The sequence below is a fragment of the Ixodes scapularis genome, unplaced genomic scaffold, assembly GCF_016920785.2.
Source record: "Ixodes scapularis isolate PalLabHiFi unplaced genomic scaffold, ASM1692078v2 PGA_scaffold0__279_contigs__length_252992795, whole genome shotgun sequence".
Taxonomy (NCBI): Eukaryota; Metazoa; Arthropoda; class Arachnida; order Ixodida; family Ixodidae; genus Ixodes; species Ixodes scapularis.
The window spans coordinates 88,292,942-88,319,560 of NW_024609835.1; the positions used below are offsets into that span (position 1 = coordinate 88,292,942).

The 26,619-nt window shown below is 47.2% G+C and overlaps 1 protein-coding gene across 1 annotated transcript in view; it reads left to right on the forward strand.

Annotated features, from left to right (window-relative positions):
* Positions 1-637: 637 nt before the first annotated feature.
* The window catches only part of LOC120843720 (ATP-binding cassette sub-family A member 7-like), a 49,415-nt gene continuing 23,433 nt past the window's right edge, over positions 638-26,619 (forward strand). Inside the window, exons 1-10 of the mRNA XM_042292404.1 lie at positions 638-673; positions 813-1,053; positions 2,425-2,628; positions 3,632-3,810; positions 7,633-7,762; positions 8,321-8,475; positions 12,807-12,962; positions 18,766-18,976; positions 21,363-21,612; positions 22,412-22,578. Of these exons, the coding sequence (XP_042148338.1) occupies positions 638-673; positions 813-1,053; positions 2,425-2,628; positions 3,632-3,810; positions 7,633-7,762; positions 8,321-8,475; positions 12,807-12,962; positions 18,766-18,976; positions 21,363-21,612; positions 22,412-22,578 (1,729 nt within the window). The remainder of the gene's footprint in view (positions 674-812; positions 1,054-2,424; positions 2,629-3,631; positions 3,811-7,632; positions 7,763-8,320; positions 8,476-12,806; positions 12,963-18,765; positions 18,977-21,362; positions 21,613-22,411; positions 22,579-26,619) is intronic.

Here is a 26,619-nt window from a genome sequence, read left to right on the forward strand (position 1 = left end):
AAATCTATCCAACTTCAAGCAGATCAGATTCCTTACGTTCTTCTCTGTTCTTTTCTTCTTTAACGGATTCTTCTTTCTATCGGTTTTCTTCGTTTTTTCTGAGGGTTTGTTTCTTTTCCGAGGAAATTCGGGGCAGGGAAAGGGAAGGGCGGCATTATTTCATGTCGGTTACAAATTGAAAGAACTGTACTGTCTTCGTCCATCCACATGCTTTATTCTATCGTGTTTTTGAAATTCAAGAAGAATGTTTTACTGAACCATACTTCACAAGCTGTACATTTTCGATCCATGCTGAGATGAACATGCGAGATATTGCGCACAGGCCGACACGGCCGCCTCTGCATGACGGTGTCAGTACCAACGTACAGAACCGGAACATGCAAATGTTTGGACGCGGCGCTGACGGAGCCGGGTGAAGCCATCGTCACTCTTTATGCTCAACCAGCCACTCGAAGCGCAAGTATTGACTGTAGGGTTCGACCGATAAATTTGTTTCTGGCTCGGGCGCAGAGCGCGAGCACCGCAACTGAAACGAAGATTCTACTGACGTTGAGTCGAGAACAAATACACATGTATTCATTTAATGAGAATGTTCGCATTTCTCGCTAAGTTTAGCTTAAAAAGTTATTGAATGTACATGCCACCTAACCATAAAGGCTGCATTTGCGTGACCGTAAAGGCTGCACCAACCAGAGGTACGAGTACTCGATCGCGCTGGTATGCCTCTGCAGTTAAAGTCCATGTTAGGGTGAAACGAAGTTTACGATTCCTTGCTTGAGACTGGGGTTTTGCGCTGGCGCTTCTATCTCCAGGAACTGATGAGCATCAACGGCCTGTCGGAGTCCGCCTTTTGGATGGGCAGCTCCGTGGGCGCCTTCTTTGAGATGTTCCTGGTCCAGGCGCCGCTGATTGTGCTGCTCCGGAGCAACCCGCTCACGGGGGCCGTGGGCCTCTGGCCCCACAGCGACGTGACGGTGCTCGTCACGTTCTTCACCGTCTACTCGGCCGCAGCCACCTGCTTCGCAATCGTCATCGCCATTATCAGCCCGAGGCGTAAGTCTTTCCACGCGGGGTACGACTTCGTCGATGGAGCTTGACCGTTTTGCTAAATTGCTTTTACTAAGAATGCCGATAAGAATCATAGAATGCGGCTTGTTTTTCGCTCAATGAAGTAACAAGAAGCGGGCGTTTGGCAAACAAAATCCGTGAAGGACTCAAAGTGATCAAATTTATATTGTGGTTCACCGGTATTAGAAAGGAGTATTGAAATTGAGCTCAAAGATGAAACCGGGAATAGAGGAGAGGGGGGGGGGGGGGAGAAGGGAGGTTACTAAGCCGTCTTACTACGTTTGCATACGCACGCACAATATCGGGCATGTCGGGAACTAAGAGAAGTTCCCCGGTCTTTCTTCCATATCGCTCGAGAATGCTTAGAGTACTGCATATTCGTAGGAAGTCGGATAATTGAAAACGCAAGCAGCGCATACGGTCACGGCATGATAGCATGAACTGAAGATGCTCGCTCGAAACCGAAACTGAGTGGCCAACTAGTTCCGTGAGTGCGTTCCGCGGAACTGCGCCGCAATGGGGTGCTTCGAATTTTGCAAATAATCTATTGAGGAACCCCCGTTAGTGATGACGTATCAACACCTTTACCAGGACATACCGGAAAACTTCAATCTGCGAAGCGCTCAGATGACCCTGAGTGAAAAGCTAACCCACAAGAGAGTAGTCACCACGAGGAATGTAACACAGGTTTTTTTCAGCATGATTAAGCTTGAGTACTTCTTGTTTTAATGATTTACATCGAATCTTTCGAAGTCCTATACGACCGCGTGCAGCGCTGCGTTGCCGGCATTCTTCTTCGAGCTGGGGAGATTGGCCAAAGGATATATTGCGGCATCAGTACAATACTTCAGTCAGTAAATAAATGCTTGTTTTATTTTCAACCTAACTAGATGGCAGGCCTGATGATGAGTGCAAGTAAATAAAAAAAATACCAGCACCAAAGCAGTGTGTTGACATTATTTCTAAAAAAAAGAACAACAACAACAACAACGTAGTTTCTACAGAATCAGAGTAAAACACACGGATGTCTTGGAGTCGGGGTTATGTGCGCAGGACCGGATCCATGCACTAAATGCTTATTCTTGCAAAAATTGTAATCGCATCATTGCTCCCCAAAACATCAAGTTAAACACTCACATTTGTTTAAAGCGTGAATGCAAAATATTCACACGAATATAGGGTTGTACAATCTTTAAATTATATCATGAAACAACCAGACTGCGTAACTGTGGCTATTTGTTTCGTGATTTCAAAGACTCTTGTATATAAATAAAATGCGCATGATTGTTTTTTTTTTGTTTTTTTGGTCGCAAAAGAACGTTTTACGTTGACAAAACACATCGTGTTTCCTTGCAGCCAACATTGCTGGGATCCTGACGTTCGTGATCATGGTGATGACCCTGATTCCCGCGATCATAATGATCGTGGCCACGGGGGCGAGCCTCCAAGACAGTGAGCGCGTGTTCACGACGCACGACTACGTCTACCGGGTGATTCTTCTGATCCCCAATATCGGCTTCACTTACGGCATTACCTTGATCTGCGAGAGCGAAGAACTGGGTGAGTACTTTCCGAAGGAGACATCTCCCATTCAGACTGCCACACTGCCATTGAAAAAAAACAAAAACAGGCAAGTACCATTCACTAGCAGAATGAGAACGGCAGGGCGTTCTTTTGCGATGCCCGGCTTCCAGCACGAGCTCGCTGCCCTCCGCTCTGATTGGGCTGTGCGCGTACACTCTCGAGGCGCACGAGACATCGAAGCGTTATCGAAGGAGCTTGGTGCTGGAAGCGGGACAGCTAAAGGGCTTCCCCTACCGTTCTAACTCTGTCAGTGACTATAGACCTACACAATGTCGATAAACAAGTGCGCGTTGGCCCACACCACGTGTGGGCACTGCGCGTGCGCAGGAACCATATTTGTGTCACGTGACAAACCTGTGCATGCGCAGTGTCGACAGCAGCGCCACCGCCGCTACGCGATGTCAGAGTCGCCGTGTTGGTGTATGCAAGTTACCATCATGCACGGCGCACTTCAAGTCTGGTTTATATGTTAATCAGGACGGTATACAGTGCCCCCCTGTTCTTTAGTCACATCGGTGTCTAGTTTGAAACGGATAAACAAACGCTTCGAACAATCGTAAAATGTAAATCAGACAGAATTCCATACGTTCACTTCGATCATTTCTCCAGCTGAGTATATCTGAGAATGAGCAAGGAGCGTTTTAAAGTTAAAAAAAAAAAAAATAATTGTGTCTGGTTCTTCCGGCTTTACTGACTAGCACCACGTGACTTTCTCTCCCTGTACGCTCCAGAGACAACAATTCTTAAAACACAATGCAACTTTATCCGTCTACAATAAGTCCTTTTCCCAGAGATGGTCTGCGATAAAATGACAAGTTCAGTTTTTTTTATTAAGTTACTATACCTAGTGCAAGCATATCTTGCTTTATGAGTGCAACGTAAATTGACGTTTAATGTCTATATGTCAGGAGTGCTCTTTCTTGTACACCTTGGCAAGAAAAAGCGAGTCGCGCATTCTATACGCGCTTGCGTATTGCAGGGACTGGCATTACGCTGAAAACGTTCAACACGCATCAGAGCTTCCACAAGCTTACGCTTTCCAATATCTGCCTGGCCCTCCTCAGTTCTTGCGGCGTTAGCCTCACACTTGCGTGGTACCTCAAGAATGTTTGGCCCTTGGGATACAGTTTCCCTAAGCCGTGGTGGTTCGTTATAATGGTGAGTACATGCCACGAACCCTATTAAATAAAAAAATAAATAAAAAAACAACACTTCGGTTTGTACTCAGGGCCAAACTTTACAACCTTAAAAGGCAGTAAAGCTTGAATTTGCCGCTTCATAGCACTTAAGCTAGTCCTACGAATCTTTTCTGTGCTCAAATGTTTTAAGCTCAAGGCACAAATGCGTGTACAGCAGAAATTGAATATTGTTCTCTCTCTCTCTCTATATATATATATTGCTTAAGTTTAAAAGGCTGTGCCCATAGGCGCTGTTTGTTATGTGCGTTTTGACTTTTTGTGCAAGCATTGTGTGTTCACTGCTATCTTTATCTGTTTCGCAAGGTTTGGGGTTACCGTCTTATCGCATCCGTAGCGGTGTTTAGCCTTTGTGTACCTTCTTCAAAGTCGTTCATATTCGCCCAAAGTTAACGTTTCTGCAGAGTAAACTGTTACTACTACAAAAACAATGAACGCCAGAGGAAAACATTACATATTGCCCAGAAAACACTCAAAAAGCAAAGCACACAAGAACAAATATTTTTCTGTCTTGTTTAACCCCCCCCCCCCCCCCCCCCCCCGGCCAAAAAAAACAACAAAAAAACACGGCTGTTAAAAAAAAAAAAAAAAAAAAAAAACCGGCCGCGTACGCTTCGCATTTCAACTTACGCTGGAATGCGAAGCGTACGCGGCCATAGCTACAACCACTTAAAGAGCCGTAATTTGTGCTGATCATGGCAACATTATTCACAAAAAAAAAATCAGTCCCTATATACTTTTCCAGCGCTTATCACCCAGGCGAAAAATGCCGAGTCACTGGGCCATGACGCATGGACGGCATCTCAAATTTCGTGGAAAAGACCTGCTGCGCACGCTCAGAACGCCTTCCACAGCCCAGTAGACAAAGATGGCAGTTCCCAAAAGGCGATTATTGGAAAGGTCTATACGGCGAGCAAGTGCTCCAAAACGCGTGTTTGGCGCATCGGCACACAAAGAGTAGCACGCCAATCAAAGAGCAACATAGAGAAGACGCAGGGAACGCGCGATGACGAGGCAGTCAAGCGCGTCCAGTCAGTGGTTGAGGCAGGGGCAAAACAAAAGCACGAGATGCGCAACGTGCAGACAAGCTTGCACACCGTATGCTTCGTTTTACGCTATGGTCAGAGCGCAGAAGATGCTACAAGCCAGTGGGACCAACTCAATGGCGTCAAAAGCTGAACCAGCGGCGGATTCAGGGGGGGGGGGGGGGGGGGGGGGGGTTCGGATGTTCTGAAACACTTCTTGAATTCCACATGTGTAAACTTTTAGGGCGGCGAAGAGGGGCGGGGGGGGGGGGGGGGGGCTCTTAAACATATCTGATATGCAGACACCCCCTCCCACCCTCCTTCTGCAAACACCTGTATCCGCCCCTGAGCTTAACGTAAGGGCGTTCAACATCTTCCTTTACGTGTTCTATCGTCGGCTGAACCAATAAACTTCAGTACGCTTTTACTGGGTGTCCGTGGTTGTATGTGTTCGAGCCTTCAATTGCGCTCTGCCGTGCGATAAAAGTATGTGCAGTGTTTCTGCTAGTGCTAATGAATGCCTGTTTTCCCTTTGACAGCCGGGTTATTGGGGAGTGTTCACGGGCGTTGGCATTACGGCGGAAAAAGCGAAGACCATTAACGAAGACCCCCTCCTCTTTGAGCCGGTCCCTGCCTCACTGGAGTCCGCCATCGTTATATACAAGCTCTCCAAGGTGTGCCCATTGAGGGAAGGAAGTGGCCGAGTGGGCTAACGCGTCTCAGCTCGGAGCGATAGCTTGCGATGGCAACCTCCTGGGCTCGGTCCCCGCCGCCCCCGCCCGTTTCGCTCTGGATGAGTTCCGTACCGGCACGCGTTCGTGTGATCACTACTGCGTGATGCACGTTGAAACTCCAGGTTAGCGGTTGTACTACACTGGCTAAATTTCTCATCTACAGCTAAGAGACCGATCACCCGTTGAGACCGTATCTCATCAAGGCTGTATAAACATACAAAGCAAGCCATTTTTTTTTCTGTGTGTGTGCTCACTGAGGTTCTTAGAAGGCTTATTGGGAGAATCTCATTTGTGAGCACGAGATATTTGTACTACATTGCGTCGAAGAGCAAATGCTGTTCTTTCCTATATCGGGACTTCAACAAAAATGACAAATTTAACGCGTTGCTTCGTGTTTCGATTTGTAATTTCTTACGGGCTCGTTCTCTAATTTTATCTGGTTTACCAATAAGTTTGAAAGTGAACGGATTCCGATAATACATATTCTTAAAAACTATATTTTCTTCGTTTCACCTCAAGTCCGGGCGCAAACAAAGCTACTAGTCGATGGAACCAATCAAAAAGCGTCTAAAGCGCAACGTCATTGTGTTCGTCCTGTTTTTCTACGTGATCTTTTATGGCTAAGCCATTAATGTATAGGGAAGGCCCGGTGACTTGCGCTTTTAGTACGTGTGTTCGTGGTTGTATGTCTGTTTGTGCTTTCAACTGTGGTCGGACAGATGACGAAACGAAGTACAGCATCAGCGGACTGCAAATTCTTGCCTGCGCAACAGCTGTACTAAAGTCCCTAGATAAGATTATCCTACAAGTAGCGACATTCTTGGAAGCGCCGACTGCGTGATGATGCAGGTTCTAGGGAGCGAATGGCGGCGCACAGCAGAGGTTTGAACTGAATGTTGCCATTTTGTTCCAGCGGAATGTGCTTTGTCATTTCTATTGGTTGTCGTTGCTTGTAAAAGACGTATCAAGGGACTTTAACCGGTACTAATCTGTCGTCCATATAACAGCACTAAGGGCTACAGCAACCGTGATGTAGCGGATGGTTCTACACATACAGGCACTAGGGTAATCTTACACCTCTTTTTTGGGCCTCTCAATGGTACCCAAACAGAACTGCCAGACACTATCGGGTACCGTCTCCGATGTATTGCGTATACTATAATTAATTTTTGCATAGAGTCATCAAGCTGCGAATTACATACATATTTTTAATTGCGGCTCGATGCGGTTCGCAATGCAAACTGGTTCTACTCTGAATACTGTCAGACATTGTGAGCGTTCGACCATTTCCGTTGCCGCAGAGATTGGACATGAGTCACAACCCGAGTGTAAACCGAGGCATTGACTAACCGTGGCCAAACCGAGTGACCACGTAGTTCCCGTGTCCGAGTTTATCAGTCGCATTTAAGTATGTCGTCGCTTCGGGGGTGATCCCCGTCACTTTGTCATCATAATGATCCCAAGACCACGTCAACTAGAATTGCGAAGAAAAAAAATTTCGTTCCTATTTTGTATTAAGACACCGCAACAAACAAGCTTCTCGCTCAGTGCAGTTCCGTGCGAGTATGCTCGTACAAGCGTCAGTATCTCATCCTTGTGTAAAGTGCAGAACATTTCAGCACACAATTTTTCGGCCTTTTTAAAGATAGAAACAGGCGGAGGTATTCCACGCATGCGCTCAGAATCCGGTCGTTCCTGGGACGGTCACGCTAAATTGAGCCGCGTTGTCGCGGTTGCCTGTTATTGTTCATATACTGAACGACCGTACAGTAAAGGAAAACATGTAAAGCTTGTAAAGCTAAAACAGAATATAGCACTGCATTAATTATTAAACATTATGCTAGCTGGCGACCGGTTTCTTTCTTACAAACTCGTCACTGAGTGATAGCACAGAAAAAATTAATATTTCAATTTATTTTATATTAAACGCGCCCGAATTTGTAGGAAGTCTTCATTTCCTAAGTACTCTTATAAATTAAAATGTTAAAAAAACTATCCTCTGACTTTTATTCACTTATGTTTCAGACTTTCGGACCGGTTGGTTGCCGCACGGTTATTTTGAAGGACATAACGCTCAAGATCTTCCAAGGTCACATCACGGCAGTACTGGGCAGAAACGGCGCCGGCAAATCAACGTTGCTGAGAACGATTATCGGTCTGGAAACTGTTTGTTACGAAATTCTATTCAATCTCTCTCGGTCCATCGTGATCTAGAATTGTCGCAAGCTTCTTGTGGATATATCATAAGCCTGGGACATAAGAACTGCGGAACACACCCCACCCACGTTAAAGAAAAATATGTTCGGTGTTTTGCCATCTCATGCAAATTAACATCGGTAACAACCGAGCCGCCGCACACAGTGCTGCACACAGACTGCACAGAACAACATTGCACACTGAGACGTCATGTGACGTCACAGTTACGTGACATCAATGGACACCGTGACGCTTAGCGAATCCCTTCAAATTTACTAAGGAACTAAATTTATCGAAGAAATTTCTATCCACGACGACCCCACATAAATAACACCCAGGGATCCGTTTCAAAACCTCAGCAAACACGTTTGTCGCCGCAGTATTTCTGCATACTCAGTGCAATGCTATGAACAACGAGCTCAGTTTATAAATGCATTTTAGGCTGGCTTCATATTGTTTCGTACCTTGAAAATAACGTTTTGCACTTGCTTTCATTTCTCTTCTTGTCTGGTTGCAGGCTCCATCAGGCCGTCCAGTGGGACCGCCTTCGTGCAAGGTCAAGACATCCGCAAGAAAAAGTCAGCGGTTCGGAAGACCGTCGGCTATTGTCCGCAGCACTTCTCCCTCTACAGGGAGATGACGGTCCAGGAAAACCTGTGGCTTTTCGGACGGGTGCGTTAACTTCGCACTCAAAACGGGAGCTCACTTACTGGGTGAAGACAGAAAACAAATGCGTGCTCTCTGTGGGTTTGCATTTTGAACCCTTCTTTTTTCTAATTATAAATTCTCCGGATACCAAAAACCATATCTTCCGAAACAGTGTCACTCACAAAGCGGGATTCTGAGTTTAAGCTAAAAATAATTAACATGTTTTTTTGTGTGTGTTTTTTTAAACGACAGCTTTTTCTGGGAACCCTCCACGAACCTTGCTTGCTGGTGTTGGTCTCACCCAGTGTTACTAGAACTACTCAGTTGGGAAACTGCCACAGAGCCTGCTTTAAAAAAGTGGCTCCAATCCGTACTCGAGAAGCGAGCTAATGGCGATCGCAACGGCGCCATTTCTCCGGCAGCGTCCATTCCGGGAGCTGCAAGTCTGCATGTCGAGTCGGGCAAGGGCCGGTGGCGCCATCTCGCAGGGCCATCTCGCAGTAGCTATGTAAAGCAGCTTTCATGTTTCAACACGTCGCTAAAGAATGCCGCTGTTATCGTATTTAGCTCGGTCTCGGTAGACGCAAGCGGCCCAGATTTCAGGCGTGAGTTTCCCAACTGAGGGTTTTAGTAACGTTGGTCTCACCACATGACGTCTCTATATGACGGGACGTCGTGGTATCATGTAGCATCACAGTGCCATATGACGTCAAAATATCGCGTGACATGGTGTCATGTAACGTCACAACATTGTGTGAAATGGTGCCACGTGACGTGGAGTCACGATTACAACACCAAATTTAGTGGAAAATATCTCCGCTAAGTTTCCTTAAAAAATGCTGCTAGCCGAGAAACCCAAATGAGTGTCTTTATTAACCTAAGCCGAGCGACTTTTAATTATTTTTTTTTGACGTAGTGAAACAACGAGGTCCTTGAAAATCCTAGCTCTAATGATAAAAAAGAAGTATCCTGTCTATCATATTAATGTGTCAGAGGCAGTGGTGACCGCATGTGATACTGTGTACATATGCACAGACAGGATGGCGCGAATGGTAGCTGGGTGCAATCTTCTGCGGTGGCCATATAAATGCGACTTCCCCAGAGCCAGCCATTCGCCTCGAGAATCGATCAATACGGCTCACTTGGTGAAAGCCAGAGCTACGCTTTGTTTTACACTTACTTGGAACAAAACGAATGCTATACGCACGCGAGGCCGGAGCCATGGGAGGCGCCAATGCAGCGCTCGCGCACTGCAATCGACTGCTAAGAGCTCGTGCTCTGTACCCTTGCCCGTGCTCTGCGCCGTTAGTGTGGATGCTTTGTATCCACCCGCATTGCGAACAGATGCATAACCTCCTCTATCGGCGACGTGCGTGGTCAAAAGCGTCGCTGTGATCGGCCTTCCCCGATTGCCCGAATGCTGACCATGACGTCAGCAAAGGATTTCTCAATGACAGAAGTAAGAGTAATGCAAAAACTTAAATTTTTACGGTGTTGGCACTGTTGGTTTCAGAGGGCTATGATTTCAAGCTTCCACCATGCTAATTACAAACACCTTCGAACTTGTTGTTCGCAGAGTAATGACGTCACGAGAGGGAACCATAAGAGGGCGCCACCAAAACATCTCGCCGTCAATACTCACAAAGTGTGGCAGTTCGACAACAGAGTCATAGAGGGCCCGGTCGCAAATTCGGAGCTCGAGGATCTGGTAGCACAAAACATTTCTCGGGGAACCTGGTCGTCAGCGCACAGCTTTTGCAGCGGCGAGGACCGGAAACATGGCTTTCAAACCCGGCGAGAAAAGGAGCGGTAGCGCGAGGAAGGCGAGGAGCACGAGCGGACATTATATCGCTCGGGAGAAGTGTGTTTCGGCGTCTCGCCGCAGCGGGGCGCCCGTCACGTGGCTTTCCTCTTATCCGTTCTCTGCCGCTCTACCTTTTCAATTTAGGCGACCGCTTTTCGTGGCGATCTGTCAGGCTTTGTCAGAATAGGGGAGGCTATGACAGATAGAATCAACATGTGCCTCATAAAAAACCATGGAGAAACAAAAGCAGGCTTCCACACAATTCAATCTGGGTCTCGAGGCAAATACCCCTGTTACATGGTCACCCTTAACCGCCGTTACCTCAGATTTAACGGCTGTTACGCGGCACCGCAGTTACCGCACTATATTCTCGGACAGCTATTTCAGAAGAAGTGAAGAGCGCGCGGACACTGCTTCGATGGGTGCTCAAGGTGCTCAAGCACACGTTCACGCATGGCTTTGACTGCTTGGCCGCAGAACGATGTATCCAACTAGTGTGCGCTAACTGTGATTTATCGTAACTGCAGTTAAGTGTGCCAGTGTAACAAGGGTATTAGACATGGTAGAAGGGGACACGCGGAAGACAGAACAATTAAAACGCGACTGCGCCGAGCAGAGCTTGGCACTGCCGCGGACGCTCCAGCGAACTTGTTGCTGTTTCTTGCCAGGGGATTAGACTAGAAAATTCTGCACACACTGATAGATACGACAATGGGTGAATAGGTACCTTGCTGCTGTGATGGCCTTCACTAAAGCTGCATGTTTTCGTATCTGTCAGTTTGCGTCAGAGTTTCCTAGCCTAAACATCCTCGCAGGAAACCGCAACAAGTCCGCTCGAGAAATCCTAGACGCCCTTGCTATTGACACAAAGGCGGACAATTGTTTGAGTGCGCCTTCCATCGCGCTACCACAAGTAAGTTGTCTATCTTAGAGGGGCCGCACCCATGACGGACAAATAAAAGAGGGGAAGATGCTCAATTATGTGGGTAAAAAAAAAATGAAAAAAAAATCGCTATTAAATTATATGTAATGTAGCTGTAGATAAAGAAAAAAACAAGTGAAACTCAATTTAGATAAAGAAGAAGATGATCTTAATAAACAGTTGCTAGTCCAGTGGTGTGTATTTTTTTCGATCTCTCTCTTATTCTTCTTTTATATTTAGCTGGCACTATATATAGCAACGAACCAACTAACTCAGCTTCAAGCCATCATAGGTCAGCAGCTCTGGTCAACGGAAAACTTCAGCTCCTCTGTAGATCGGCGTCTCTTTAGTAACATTTGGCAATTGCTGATCGCCTATACGGTGTTTTCGTATCACGTAAATTTGCCATTTTGTTGTTAGCTTTTTTTTTTAGAGCGCAGCTCTTAGGGGCCCGTTTCCGGCTTGAGCGGCGTCGCCGTCGTCGTCGGCGTAGCCGCGAGGTCACGTGACCCTCCCCCCCCCCCCCCCCCGAATTCTAGTGACCTTTGGGATCACGTGACCCCCCTGAGGTCACGTGACCCCCCTCTCCCCGAGGCCACGTGACCCCCCTGACGTCGCACGACCCCCTGAGGTCACGTGACCTCAAGGAGTCACCTATCCCTCAGTACGCTTCCATTCGCTCTAATCCGCCGTTACAGGGAATTATAAACGGCTTTCATTTTTTTCAAACATATTTATTGATTATAAGGATTAAATCGCAACCTCTTAAAGAGATGTCATTGAGGTAAAATATAAAATTTTGTGCACTAAAAAATCGTTCTTTTAAGGTTCTTTGACACCATAGAATTTGTTTAGCTCGTGAACGGTTTCGCCACAAGCCCTATCGCCCCGTGGCGCACTAGCAAGTCGACTGGGCGATGAAAAACTCTGTCGCTTCTAAAAATGAGGTTAAAAGAACTTCTTGCAGGTTTTTAACGACGAACCCTTTTGCTTAGAATAATTTTGCAGGGGGGAAAATACGGACAAGGCAGAGAAACCGTAAGAGTTATTTTATGACTCCATTTTTTATAGTGTACGCGTTTGAGGGATTTTGTGAATCCTTGGATTGCTCGCCTTCCGCACACACCAGACAACTCATAACAACAGAATGGTGGACGAAGGTACATCATTGAAAACACACTATAATCGTTTTCATCTCAAGAAAGAAAAAAGTTTTACGCATTGTTCATACGACCCGTGAAGTTGTTCTTACGAGATTTGGCTATTGTGGGAAGAAGCGATTATTTTGACGTTTGAAGCGTCTACGTCTTGATAAGATAAGCTATATATAATCTAGAATGCACCAACATATACCTTAATTCTTTACATAATGGGGGAAAATAGTAATGCTGCGCTAAAAGCCAGATTTTTTTTACTACGTTTTTTTAGTTGAAAACGGATATAGAAACTAATACACTTTATATGCATAACTGTCACGAAGGATCTTTTCGTTGTTGCGGTTTGCTTTGTTTGTATTTCTTTTTTCATTTCGCTCTGGTTCTGACCGTTCTTCAGACATCGTCGCCATGGTTTTGTGATCTCTGAGGTCGAGTGAGGGTATCTGAGCCAAAGTGGCGCTCCCGATTTCAGGTTCGTGGCATGAACAACAAGGACGCCGACGAGGCGCTCGCCCTCATTCTGATGTCCCTCCAAATGAACGACATCAGGGACAAACTGGTGAAGCGCCTGACCACTGGGCAGAGGAGGAAAGTACAGCTGGGAATTTCGCTGATTGGGGATCCGCAGGTATTGGTCATAAATTGGCCATATGACTGTTTGGTTATAATTAAATGTTTGAGTTCTCTCATTCAAATTCGCTAAACACGCAAGAAATGGTAACGCACTACAACCAACCGAAAAAAAATTGGTGACCAGGTTTTGATGTTTTAATTTGGAAGAGGAGAGTCCGGAATGTTATGTAGCAGTTAAGGATCGAGGAAGCAAGGCCAACTTTCCAAGCAACAGCAATCTTTTTTTACCTGTTGAATGTTCGTGTTCCGTACGGTCTTCATCTCGGCTTCATTCTGAAACATGGGTCGAGTGCCAATTTGCTCGTAAAGCAGAGAGAGAGAGATGTGGGCTGGGTTGATAAGCATGCAACGTCCCACGTCTGATCTTGTTGTTAGGACAAAAAGTTTTCGTTTCGGTTTTATCCCTCTCAATTGCTGACATCCGTTGTCCAAAATAATGACTGCCACCCTGTCTGACGAAGCAGACACGCGGTCATTTTAGTTGTGGTTGTTTTCTGTATTCATCAAAGGTCGCGAGGACGAGCTTTATAATTAGGCAAAACCTGCCTCCGATATTTGAGAAAATCTTCCATCTACCAAATGCGAGCAAGCTGGAATACCATAATTTCGTCACAGCTGAATCGACATTCTGGTGACTTCAGGTGCCTCGTCCTCGGGGATATATTGTGACAAATAAAAACAAATTTAGAACTAAAATGAAGGTTTAACAAGGCGAGCTTATGTCATTAACTCAAACACAAAGGAACCGTACATTTCGCGACTTTAACGGAAGGGTGACTGTCTCGAAGCAGCGTTTTACCGCTGCTTTTATGCACGCAGAAAGTTCAGGAATGTTCTAAACCAGAACGCCCGATAACAACGAAGAATAGGCTGAAGGCTGAAACTCTCTAGAAGGTTGCAAGTTAATAGAAATATTCTAGCCCAGCTGGGTTCGAAATTCGCACCTTCGCATGGCAGCCACGTAAATGGCCAACTCCGCCGCGCACATATTTTTATTCAGGGTATAAAAACAAGTTGCCCAGAATCGTTGAAGGACTGCTGTGGATTAATTGTCTTTCCTATGGTACAAATTCACTAGCAGAAGTGCAGACTCAAGTATATCATCGTGACTGTCATACACACGTTTCACGTAGGATACAAAATCACGAAACAAAAATGAGCGTTTTTTTATTGGGTTTCGCTTGTCGCACCATCATTCGCAATTTCCGTAGGCTAAACAAGGTCAAAATCTTAATCATGCCGTAAGAAAAGCTATCATGCAAGTTAGCAGGAAGACAACGAGTAGTAGGCGCGCTTATACAAGTCTTTGTTAGAGTGAGTTGAAAGTTGAAACACATCCCACAAAGAGACAGCGTACCAACAATCGATAAAGACAAGCTCGATTGTTGTTGGTTGCTTGCAATACGCCATCAGTTAACGGCTCAAGAACCCTGTAAAAGATCGGTACAGGAGTAGTAATCAAAAGGTTTTATATACAATATTTACATTTAAAAGGCGTTGAGGTCTGTTAAAGCATTTTTTTTTTTTTTTTGCGATTACGTTTTTATTTTTTTTTTGTCGTTCCGATTGAATTTTCGCGATCAAGTATTTGTCCTCTTCTTTGTCTCCAATGAAACCGATATAAGTTCATATAAACATTCTACAGTCCCCTCCATCATACCCCTCTCGCCCATCCACCCTTTAAGAGATGATATGGTGCTATGGAAACAAGAAAACAATTCTTCGCCACAGAGGGTACGGCCATCCTGTTTACATGGACCACGACATCCTGTCCTCCATTGGCGAACAAGGACCAATAGAGTAGTGCAGGGAAAGTGTGGTCATTGAGATAGCGGTGCTGCTTTTTAAACGTTACCGTAAATAGGTACTCAAGCGAGTGTGGATTGTACCGTCAAAAAATCAAAAGCATTTACAACTTCCTTCAAAAAGTCAATCATCATCTTCGCGGGGGGACAAATCCTTAAGGATATCAGGTAGGAGGGCCGCCAATTTTGTCTGAAACCTAATCTGAAGAAATGGTTGCTTTCGGTCTCTCAAACAAAGAACTTTTTAGACGATCTGGCGATAAAACCGGTGCGATATAATGCAAGTCTATCGTGCGAAACCCTCCAAAAAAGCGATTTCCCCGACGTATTGATTTACCCTGAATTTTCCAAATGAACACCGTGAAAACTGTGTTTTTATGTTAGTTCACACGCAATGTAGTACCTGAAGCACGTACCACAACTTCACCACTAAAAACGCATTACAAACACTTGCTCTTGCAAATATCGATATGTCGGGATCACACCAATTAAAGGGGTCATGAAACGGTTTTCCTACTCCTTCTTCCTTAGCTTTAATCCTCAACTCAAATGCGAATTGTGAAATTACGTGGTCGTGACATTCCTTTGGCACCGGTGCGATGACTCCTAGCTTCCACCGTGTTTTTTTATGCACACCATACAACTTGTCATTCCCCAGTGACAATAAGTTCCGTCAGGGCACTCATTGGTCACGAATGCGAATCCAAATATTCGTCGACGGATTCATTGTTGACGAGCGCATACGTCCGAGTGACGCAGTTCTCGTGTCCAATGCGTGAGCTGAGCTCTGCTGACGTCAGTTTGGCACCGGTGACGCGCTTTTGGAACCGCGGACGTATCATAGTGAAAAGGCGGAGAGCTTTCGAAGGCAAGAAGGTACAAAATAGTCCGCTATATTTTCAAATGTTCGTACCGAAAAGCTGGCTTTTGACTTTCTCGCCCCTTTCGTTTGGCCAACTAAACGATATGTGATTAGTAAAGTCCCAATTTAAAATCATTCATCCCAACCCAAAATTTGTTTCATGCCCCTTTAAGGGCACGTTCCCTCAGAACGCCAGCCACGTGTGCCCAATATCCCGTAGTGTTTTGCATGTGCTGGAGAGGCGCACTGGAGGCATTTACAAAGAGCAAAGCCTTATTGCGTTCCTTCGAAATTTGTTGGTTATGTGACTCACTCACATTGCCGTATGCCGCAGATGTTTCTTTACTTATATTTTAAAAAAGCGCGTGTTTAGTCAAAAGTTAGTACGCAATTCTAATGCATTTGTGACAGTGTATTTGCCACTACAAAACACAGTGGTATTATTTGAATCCGTAAAAACTTTGGTTTTGAAGTTTTTCATCCACACACTTCGCACTCTCTCAGGCTGAATAACGCTCAAAGAGAAAGACTCTAAATACAAAGCGACCAAAGTGACGACAGTCGGTCTTTCGCCGCACAGAAGAAAAAAAAAAATTTATTTTTTTGTAGTCAAAGAATTGCTTACCAATAGTCTGTCTGTACAGACGTGGTGTGCCATTTAAACCCCTTTAAAAATTATCTTTCAAGAATTAGCATGGATTAATATCTTCCACAGTAGTTTTAGCACGCCTGGTAAAATGTCTTCTTCTAAATCGATTTTTGATCCGTAGCATCCGGACATCTCTCGTCAACGGAACATTCCAAAATAGTCCGCTCAACGTGCGTATTAGTCTGGATTGATCTACCTTGAATACCACTCGTTCGATGCTCTCCTATAAACTTGGCAATAACCCTTCGCAGCCTTCTGAATAAAATACTTGCAAAAACTGTGTGCTCATGATTGCTACGAGCTATCGGTCAATAGCCGGTGCCACGCTGTCGTCCAACCTCGTCATTAGATTTTAGAACGAGGAGTGTGTAGGATTGCAAGGAGGATGGTAAGGCTTTAAGCTTTGACTAAACTTCAACAAACAAAGGGGGCGAAAGTTTGTTCCCAAAATTTTGATAAAAGTTGCCACAAAGACCATCAGATCGAGGGGTTTTGTGGGATGATAATCCGTCAATCGCGTGTTCTATTTCTGCCAATGTAAAAGGGTCTTCTAATATTTATTCAGTCTTTCAGGTGCTATCTGTATTAGACTCCTGATGACTACCATACCTTTTGATGTTTTGTTTATTTCAAACAGTTTATCCTAGCACTCAATAAATGCCGGTTCATTGACGTCTTTATTGTGGCTTAGAGGCTTAAATACCATTGTACTCATGGGCTGCAATTTGTCTGGACAAAGCAAGCGTTCCATTGTGGCATCCAAGCTCATGTCACTCTCGTCTTCGGCCATGCACTCTCCCTTAGACTCTTCGACTTCGAGGTTTTTTGTAGCCTGCCTGAAGGTTTCATCCAAAACTGTCTTGTCTTGGAGTGGCAACGCAAGGCTTCTATTCCTCTCCCTTCCTTGTTTGAGAAGGTCTGCGGCATCGCTTAGGGGTCGCCCTGAATTTACGCTCTGCTCGTTAAGCATGTCCGTCAGTCTCTCTCCTCCGTACCGCTGCGTCACCGGCACTGAACCTGCAGCAGCGTCTTCTGCTTCTGCTGCTTCCATAATTATTTCGTTGTCTTCCTGGCGCGCTCCAGCAAAGGAGGCATAGGTTTTCAGGCACACCTCCTCCCAAGGACAGCCGAAAGTAGATACTCTCCGCCACGCACGCGTCAATGTTTTCCCAACAACCTACAAAGAGTTCTGGTCAGTGCCTGTTTGGGCGGGAATGTGTCGAATGCACGCAAAACTATTCCGTGGTAAACTACTTAGGAGCATGCGCCTAAAAAATTCGGAAAAAACGTGGACGCGTCTAGAGCACTCTGTTTCCTTACAAATAGTGCGAGAGATGCGACACTTTTTAAATATGTTACCAGGCGCAATATAGACGCTTTGCAGCAGCTGTGCATGGGCACCGCCATAACTGACCTTCAGTTTTTGTTTCCCCTTATTACGTTTACTTCACTTCATTATTACCATAGCAGGCTAGGTCATTGCCATCCTAGGTTTCATTCTGTCTTTCTCCCCAGCATGGGCTTTTGTGGAGGCTCGTCCACACCGATTTCAGTGGCTCGGTATCTCGGTAAAACAAGAGAAGGTCAGCAATGGCGGCTGTATTCTGGCGCGTGTGTAAAGCGACTATACCTCCACGCACCAAGGAGCCTGCTGCGAATGTAGTAACCCGCGCTGCACGTGCTGGCGTCTGCAGTATACTCCGTTCACCCTTAAGTTGAGACTATAGAAGCTCCACCTTCAGCGCGACCTCGCAGGCTTCTGCGGTGCTTTGGTTGCGCGTGCCTGCACGTTCACACTTGTGTTAGCAAGGGCAGAAAGCTCGCGCTGAAGGCGGAGCCTCTAGTTTTAGCTTATGGGTGAATAGAGTACAGTAACTATTCTAAAGCAAAAGCCTAAGACAAATTCCATCTTACGCGCGTGTTCGCCAACGCCTTATTATGGTTATTTACTTCGAACCTTTTATACGGGGAGGGCGAGCTCATGCGGCGCGTAGACTTAGATTCCCAGTATCCTCCTTGATGCTCGGGTAATTCAGCAACAGGTTTATTGTGTTGTATGTTTGACAAAGAAAATTTGGCCAGCACCAATGGTCGACTGGGGTCGTAGCTGTAGATGAAAAAAAAACATTTCCAGGGCAGCTACATACAGCTAGCCTAGGGTTTTTAACGTTAATCACGCAGTAGTGGCACACGACCGCACGGATGCCCATTCAGATAAAAATGGACCGGGGAGGCAATAATCCCAGTGTCCCTAGGTTCTGCATCGCGAGCTTTTAGTCAAAGTGCTTTGAGCCTCGAAGCGTTAAAAAAAACTCGGAAACCTCCTTACGTTGAAATAAACCTGAGATTGAGGTGATCCTTCTCTTCCACGCTCACATCCCAAACCTTTCTTTTCCATCATATCTTCTCGGTAGTCAGGAAGACGGACGAACGAGAGCGGCCTCGATCGGTTCTAAAACATCGTACTGTTGCGATGTTCCAGATGCTGCTGCTTGACGAGCCGACTGTGGGTTGCGACACGGACTCCCGCAACGCGCTCTGGCACTCGATCCTCAAGATCCGCGGCCAGAGGGGCATCCTGCTGGCCACCAACAGCATCGAGGAAGCGGACATCTTGGGGGACCGCGTCGCCATAATTTCCGCCGGCGTTGTTCGCTGCTGCGGCTCGGCGCTTTTTCTTCGCAAGAAGTACGGTGAGTGCCATAGGCAAACTCGTCGTGCGCCTTCTTGAAAGGAGCACATGCCTGCCTGTCGGAGGGGACAGCGTGGCTCGCGCGCTTTGGTACAACGTGCTTAGCGGGTATAATAATCTACGTTATCTTCAGTCAGTAGTGAGTTACTGTCGCCTCTATGTTTGCCACTTAATCGTGCTGTAGCGTTGTGCTTCGGTACGAGTGTGTGTATTCTCGAATAGTTTAAAAACAACGCCCGTTTTTCTACTGAGCTTCAGTCACACGCTACGGTTTTTACTGGGCATCGTAGACTCCCCGAAATTTGTTGAGTGTATAGTCCTACAAAGCATATCAGTGTCAGAACGCAGACCATTCTTTAGGTCAAAGGTATTAAAAGCCTATTAATTCGCCTAGCGCCCTTTATATACTGTAAAACCCTTTATTTTCACGGCCCGTATTTTTCGCGAATTGGTCACAGATGACATAATCGCGACCACTAAATTTCGCGAATTCCAGACGCCTGCATTGAAAATCTTAAGGACCGAAATTTTCGCGCGCCCTTAATTTTCGCGAATCCTTCAATTCCTGAAATACGCGAAAATTGAGGGCTCGCGAACATTAAGGGTTTTACAGTACACGAACTCAGCACTGTTACGTCCCGGCACGGTGGTGGCGCGTTGGGCGCACTTCCGGTCTGAAGCTGTGGGCGGAAGTTACTATGCGAGACGTGCATTCCTGCGTTGTTTTTTTGAAGAAATCGGACAAAAATCTGCTTTCTCGTCAAAATGCCGGGACTAGGGCTCTACCAAACGAGTCGAGAAAGGTTTGAAGGTCAGTTTTTACGTATTTTCTGCCTGCTCGGTTCGTTCGAGAACGTTTGATAGGTGCCGTAAAAAATAAAAATCAGACGCCGACGGACCCCGACTGCTTGTGCGGGAAGAACTTTGGGTGGAAATCACAGATACAGCTTTCTGGTCGTCAGATTGATTTCTTTCGCGCCAACATGAACGCCGGAAAACCTCCAAGTTGTACGGACCACCTACGGACTACGTTCAGTGCGTCAAAGTTCAAACCGTTGCCTGACCGTTCGAACTGTCGTCTGCTCAAATGGCCGCTGTCAAACGACAGCGGCCCGTAGATCAATCATTTACCCGCTAATTACAATACGAAGTAAGCGCAGGCCCCAAAAGACTTAAGTTTGAAGTTTGGTTGGGGTAAGTATGCTCGGTGTAAATAGTAGAACCAAGGAGATGTTGATACTTTTTACCAGTGGCCATAATTGATATGCCTGATTCACAAGGTCCAATTCTGCTTACGATTTTCAGTATCGACGTCGATCATCTCAGCCACTGTTCAGGTTTTTTCAGCCCGAGCGATGTTATTACCGAAAATAGCGAGCAGAACTTCATCATGAAAATCAGGCTTTAGCGTCCATTCTGCGGCGTCCACGCGGAATGAATCGCCGCATGTCACATTACCCACGCAAAGTTTTCGGTATATATAGAACGAGCGCCAATAATTTCGCTGAGGCCGCGAAAGTAGTCAGACATCGTCAGGAAGACGTACAATCAACAATTTTTATGCGAAAAAGAGCACGGAGACTCACAGCGACGCCGACGAGACCGCAGTCCAATGGTTTTCTTATCGGCGACTTCTTACTCACACCCCACCGCGCATGTGCGCCGCCGGCGGCATCCGCTAGGGGCGCTCCAGTTTGGTTGTAAGCATGAGTTGGTCTATAGATTGCAGCGATGGGCTCTCCGAGCTACTTTGCGGGAATGGAAATGCTCCGTATTTCTTATAGTGCAGCGATTATTTAGCGAAGTAGTTAACAAGTTGGGAAGGATTGTCTTCTTGCAGAGTCTCAGTTGCGAAAGCACTTATTCAAGGACGGTGACTTCGCGGCGTGTTCACATTTCTTCGATCGACTTAAAGGAATGCTGAACCGGAAGTTGGATTTTGCAAAATAATGCCGCAGAAGCGTTGGACGGTACGCTATGAACTCCAGAACACCACTCACACAACGATATCTAGAACGAATGACCATGTTTTTAGTAAAGAAGGGCGCGATCAAGCGAGAACAATGACGTCACGATCCTTCTGGAACAGTAGAGAATGAGGGGAAGCGGCCTCGCTTCTCTCCTCCTCGCTTCTGTTTATCACTGCGAGGGGACGAAGCGAAGAAGAGACGGAATGAGAATCATGATGTCACATGTCTCCTCGGTCTCGTCAGCAATGTTCAATTGCGCACATTTTCCCCCAAAATACGACCATACGTTAGAGATGTCACTGTATGAGTGATGTCTTGGGGATTTCCAGCGTTTCGCCTATGGCTCTAGCCTTGCTTTGTGAGCTGTAAATTTCGGTTCAGTACCCCTGTAAGCCGTGCGCCCAATTTCGGCCCCAGGCATCGGCTACCGGCTCCACATGACGACAACCGAGATGCCCAACGTGAAGCACTTGGTGACCTTTGTGACGGGCATCGTGGAGCTTGCCAGGGTCTTCCTGGAGCGCCGCGGCTACATCATCTTTTCCCTGGGCAACCCCGAGCACACGACGCTGATCCAGCTGCTCAAGCAGATCGAACAGAACCGGAGGTCACTGGGGGTCTTTACCCTGGGCCTGGCAGCCACCTCGCTCGAGGACGTGCTCCTCAAGTATGAACCGCTGTGGTACTCGAGAAACAAACATATCTCTAGTTGTCCGCGAACGGCGCTCTATTTGAAGTTCGGTAGCCTGCCACCTAATGCTCCCCCAAAAAATGCACAAATTTTGTCATGCTCACATTTGAACAACTCCTGTAGTTTTCTCAGTTGGTTCTAATTTATTTAAACACAAATATTCCCGCAATGAGCATAGTTTTACAAACCGTCCGCCCTTGTATGATAGGAACTGTCACCGAAAATGTTTACCGTGTCCGTTTGAGCAAAAAATAAACTAGACATCGCCGAACGCGCAGTCTTCGCCTAGGCATAGCACTAGCGGTCCGGACCAAATGCCAAAGATTCAAAACTATTAGTTTTCTTATTACGGAATCATAAGCGACTTTGAGATATTTTCAACGAAAAAATGGTTGCCGGCAAAGCACGCGGTGAACAGCGTCAACTACCCGCTTAGTCCGGAGTAAGTGCCATTGGCTATCATTGAAAATGTGACAACCCGAGATTAGCATACCTCGACAGAAAGTTCAGGTGGTATAATTCTGCTCTGTCGCGGGTTGTTTTCCCCGTTTCCGAAGAAACAAAAAGCTATTTTCAGTAATTTCAATTCAAGCTTCAAATAACTGCCAACAGTTACTTTAAGCAGCCAGGTGGCTTGAGTGTATATCTTCCGAAGCGAAGCTTATTATTGATTTTAATTCAAGCTATATCAACGCAGGTGCTTAAACATTAGACGAAGCACCGATTGTGTCGTTTTATTTGTCACTGCGATGTAATCAGCGCCCTTTTGTTTCAGAGTGGATGAAGCAAGCAGCATAATGGAAACGGACGCCGAGTCCAGCGAAAGCAGCGCAGGAGCACTGGGAGGGGGAGGCGAAGGAGGAGGAGGTGGTATGACGACAACGGACGTAGCGGACGACAAAGACAAGACCAAGTCTCACTCGATCGAGAAAGACAGAGAATGTGAGTACTATTTGATAATCCTTTCTATGCTTTTTGTTTCTGTCGCCATGGGCGAGCGCTACAAAACGCTTGGTTGCAATGTTTCGTTTCACGCTGCACACAAAAGCAGGCTATCTTGTTTAAGTTTCTAAATTTGGAATCAGAGCTGGAGCACACAGCGTGATGTCGCGCGTGTTGGGTGGTCGACGTCAAGCCTTAAGATTGAAATACATGTGATCAAAACAAAAACCAGTTTCTTAATGAATTACCCGAGGCTGTGGCGAGAAAGCTAGAGACATCAAACTTAGGCGAGAAAGACAAAGGTGACAAAAATGACCTCCTGTCGCAGTTGTCTTGCGCTTCTACGGCGGTTCCATGTTTCTCGCCCAGTCTTGGGTAATTCATCAAGCCGGCACGTAGCCGGGGGGGGGGGGGGGGGGGGGAGGGGGGGGGGGCATGGGGGACACCCCCCCCCCCCCCCCGAAATCTTCCATTTTGCTGGGACCTCCCCTCCCTTCTCCTCCTCATACAGCATTTTGTCATGGGCGCCTCCCCCCCCCCCCCCCCCCCCCTTCCCGAAAAAAAATCCTGGCTACGTGCCTGTCATCAAGGTAGTAAATATGCACCGGCTGGCCTGCGCTCTCAATGTCATTTAGTTAAAAAACAGGTTACGTCGTGCCGCCGAGCGTGCTTCCATTGCAACCGACGTCCACGCTGTGACATTATGTCACGAATGACAAGGTGAAACAAAGAATAACTGGAGAAACTGAAACATTTATTGGGGCGAATTTGAACTCAAGAATAAAAAGGGAACAGAAGAAAGCAGAGCGCCGTGGGCGTCGAAGTCGGCGTGACAGCAGAGTCGAACGCTGGGGCTAAACTGACTCCGTGTGTCTCTGGAACATTAAGGCTGGAACATTCGGCGCGTAGAACATTTGTAACTTGATCACAGGAGAATTTTCTCGAACTTACGAGACCGTCAAGTTGTAAGAATAAATGAAAGGGCAACCCGCAGATTGGAATCGAACCTACACCTTCCGCGCGACAGTCAAGCACAGTAACCACTCGGCCACGCACGCGCTCGCTCGCCGACGCGCGTGGCATTACTCCCCCTTTTAAAAGCGCATTGTCTCGATGCGACGTGCCGGGAAACAAAAACAGAAAAACAAAAACAAACAAAAAATAATAATGGCAAACTATGTAGCCTTGTGCGACACAATCCTATCTGGCGTATTATAAAATACAATTCACAGTCCTATCGATCGTAGTACGGCTTGACGACGCGCACGACGTGGACGACTTACGGTCGTGGAGGCCGGCGTGATGAAGTTCGTGTTCCGTCAGGCATCACCTCGTAGTTCAGATCCCCGAGTCGACGAAGCACTTTGTAGGGTCCAAAGTAGCGCTTCAGGAGTTTGTCGCTGAGACCGCGGCGGCGAATCGGTGTCCACGCCCACAACCTGTCTTCGGGCTGGAAGTGGACGTCCCGACGACAAAGGTTGTAGCGGCCATTGTCGACACGTTGTTGGGCCTTAATCCGAAGTCTGGCGAGCTGACAGGCTTCTTCTGCCCATTGGGCAACCGCCTGGGCGCCGTCGCTTCCGTCGACGGCCAGTTCGTGGGATAATATCGCGTCCAGCATTCTCGTTACCTTGCGACCATGCACCAGTTGACAGGGTGTCACCCCGGTGGTCTCTTGTACGGCCGTGTAGTAGGCAAATATGATGTACGGCAACACCTCGTCCCATGTCTTTTGCTCCACGTCGACGTACATGGAGATCATGTCGCATGGTCTTGTTGAGTCTCTTCGTGAGCCCGTTGGTCTGCGGGTGATACCCTGTGGTGCGACGATGGCTGGTGTGGCTGAGACGAAGGATTTCTTGCGTCAGCTGGGCCATGAACGATGATCCACGGTCAGAGATCAGAGCTTCGGGAGTGCCGTGCCGGAAGACTATGGGCTCGATGAAAAACTTGGTGACTTCCACAGCAGTCCCTGAAGGAAGGGCTTTCGTTTCGGCGTACCGCGTGAGATAATCTGTGGCGACGATTATCCATCTGCTTCCTTATGTCGATGGTGGGAAAGGACCAAGTAGATCCATCCCAATCTGCTAGAACGGTGCGGTCAAGGGAGAAATCGGCTGCAGGAGACCTGCCGGCTTCGTCGGTGGTTTCTTGCGTCGCTGACACTCGTGGCACGGACGCGTGTAGAGGTGAACGGTCTTCGGGAGCTTGGGCCAGTAATACCTTTCACGAATTCGGGCCACCGTATGGGTGTAACCAAGGTGCCCGGACGTCGGGTCGTCGTGGCAGGCTTCGAAGATCTCTCCAAGATCGGTAGGAATTACCAGCAGCCATGCCGAGCTGTTGTTTCCAAAGTTCTGCTTGTAAAGTACACCTTGTCGGAGGGCGAAGGTCGGCAGGGCTCTCGAGAAGACACAGGGGATAGTACCCCTCGTCCTTCGAGGTGTTCGATTAGCGCGCGCAACTCAGGATTATCCCTTTGACGTCGTGCTATGTCGTCGGTGTTCACTGCGCCTAAAAAGCACTCGCCGTCATCATCGTCACTGCTACCGGGAGATGTCTCGACAGGGGCTCTGGACAGGCAGTCGGCGTCGCTGTGTTTGCGGCCTGACTTGTAGACCACATTCATGTTAAACTCCTGCAGTCGGAGGTTCCATCGAGCGAGGCGTCCCGAAGGGTCCTTTAGGTTCGCAAGCCAGCAGAGCAAGGGGTGGTCCGTGACAACGCGGAACGGGCTCCCGTATAAATACGGGCTAAACTTCGTGATTGCCCGGACGACCATAAAACATTCCTTTTCAGTCGTAGAGTAATTTATCTCCGCTTTGAACAGTGCCCGACTTGCGTAGGCGATGACTCGCTCGGTGCCTTCTTGCACTTGAACCAGTACCGCGCCAAGCCCTGCGTTACTTCCGTCCATATGAATCTTGGTTTTCGCATCTTGATCAAAGCGTCCAAGAACCGGAGGAGTGTGGAGTTGTCATTTCAGCTCGTCGAATGCCTGCTGTTGCTCCTCGGCCCATTTGAGTTTTTGAGTGTCTTTTGTGAGGTCTCTGAGCGGGGCCAAAATCTTTGCGAAATCGCGAACGAAGCGCCGATAGTATGCACATAGTTCAAGGAATCTTCGCACAACCTTCTTGTCTGTCGGTGCTGCAAATGCCGCGACGGCGCGAGTCTTCTCTGGGTCTGGGCAAACGTCATCATTGCTAACCACATGGCCAACGAACCTCAGTTCGTCATAGGCGAACGGACACTTCGATGGCTTCAGAGTGAGGCCGGCGGTCTGTATGGCCTAGAGAACAGCTCGGAGTCGTCGCAAGTGGTCGTCAAAGTCGCTTGAAAACACTACGACGTCGTCAAGGTAGACGGGACAGCTCTGCCATTTCAGCCCAGCCTGTACGGTGCCCATGACGCGCTGGAAAGTTGCTGGAAGAATAAATAAAAGGGTAGTCCGCTGACTGGAATCGAACCTACAGCTTCCGCGCGACAGTCAAGCGCGGTAATCACTCGGCCACGCACGCACTCGCTCGCCGACACGTGTGGCAATATGTCAACGTAGCATGCGGTCGAGTCAGCGTCAGCGGCGGTTCCTAAGGATACGCCGCTCGGCGCAGCGACGCAACGCGATTTTTTTTTACGTGTGTTTCACACTTACTGCTGGTGCTGCTCATGAGACAAACATACGTGTAAACATTTAAAGTAAACAATAAAGTTGAGATCGAAGATCATTGACGCACCACTGTGAAGAGGTGCCACGCCTCATTCTTGATCAAGCGATAGTGTTGATGATTTCACTTAATAAAGCGGCGTGGCAAAAATAGATTTAAAAAAATCATTCTCGAATAATATCAGTGAATAAAGGCCTGTTCATACATGCAGCGGAGTGCTACAAACATAGCGCTGACCTAGCGCTAAGCGCGTGCTTTTGGGAGCGTTCACCAGGTTTGTATCGCACCAGCAAAACTGCTGCTCATGGCAGAAGATAAGTAGCTGACGACGACACGTGAGAAGCGCTACGCTGCATGTGAAAACCGGCCTTAAGTC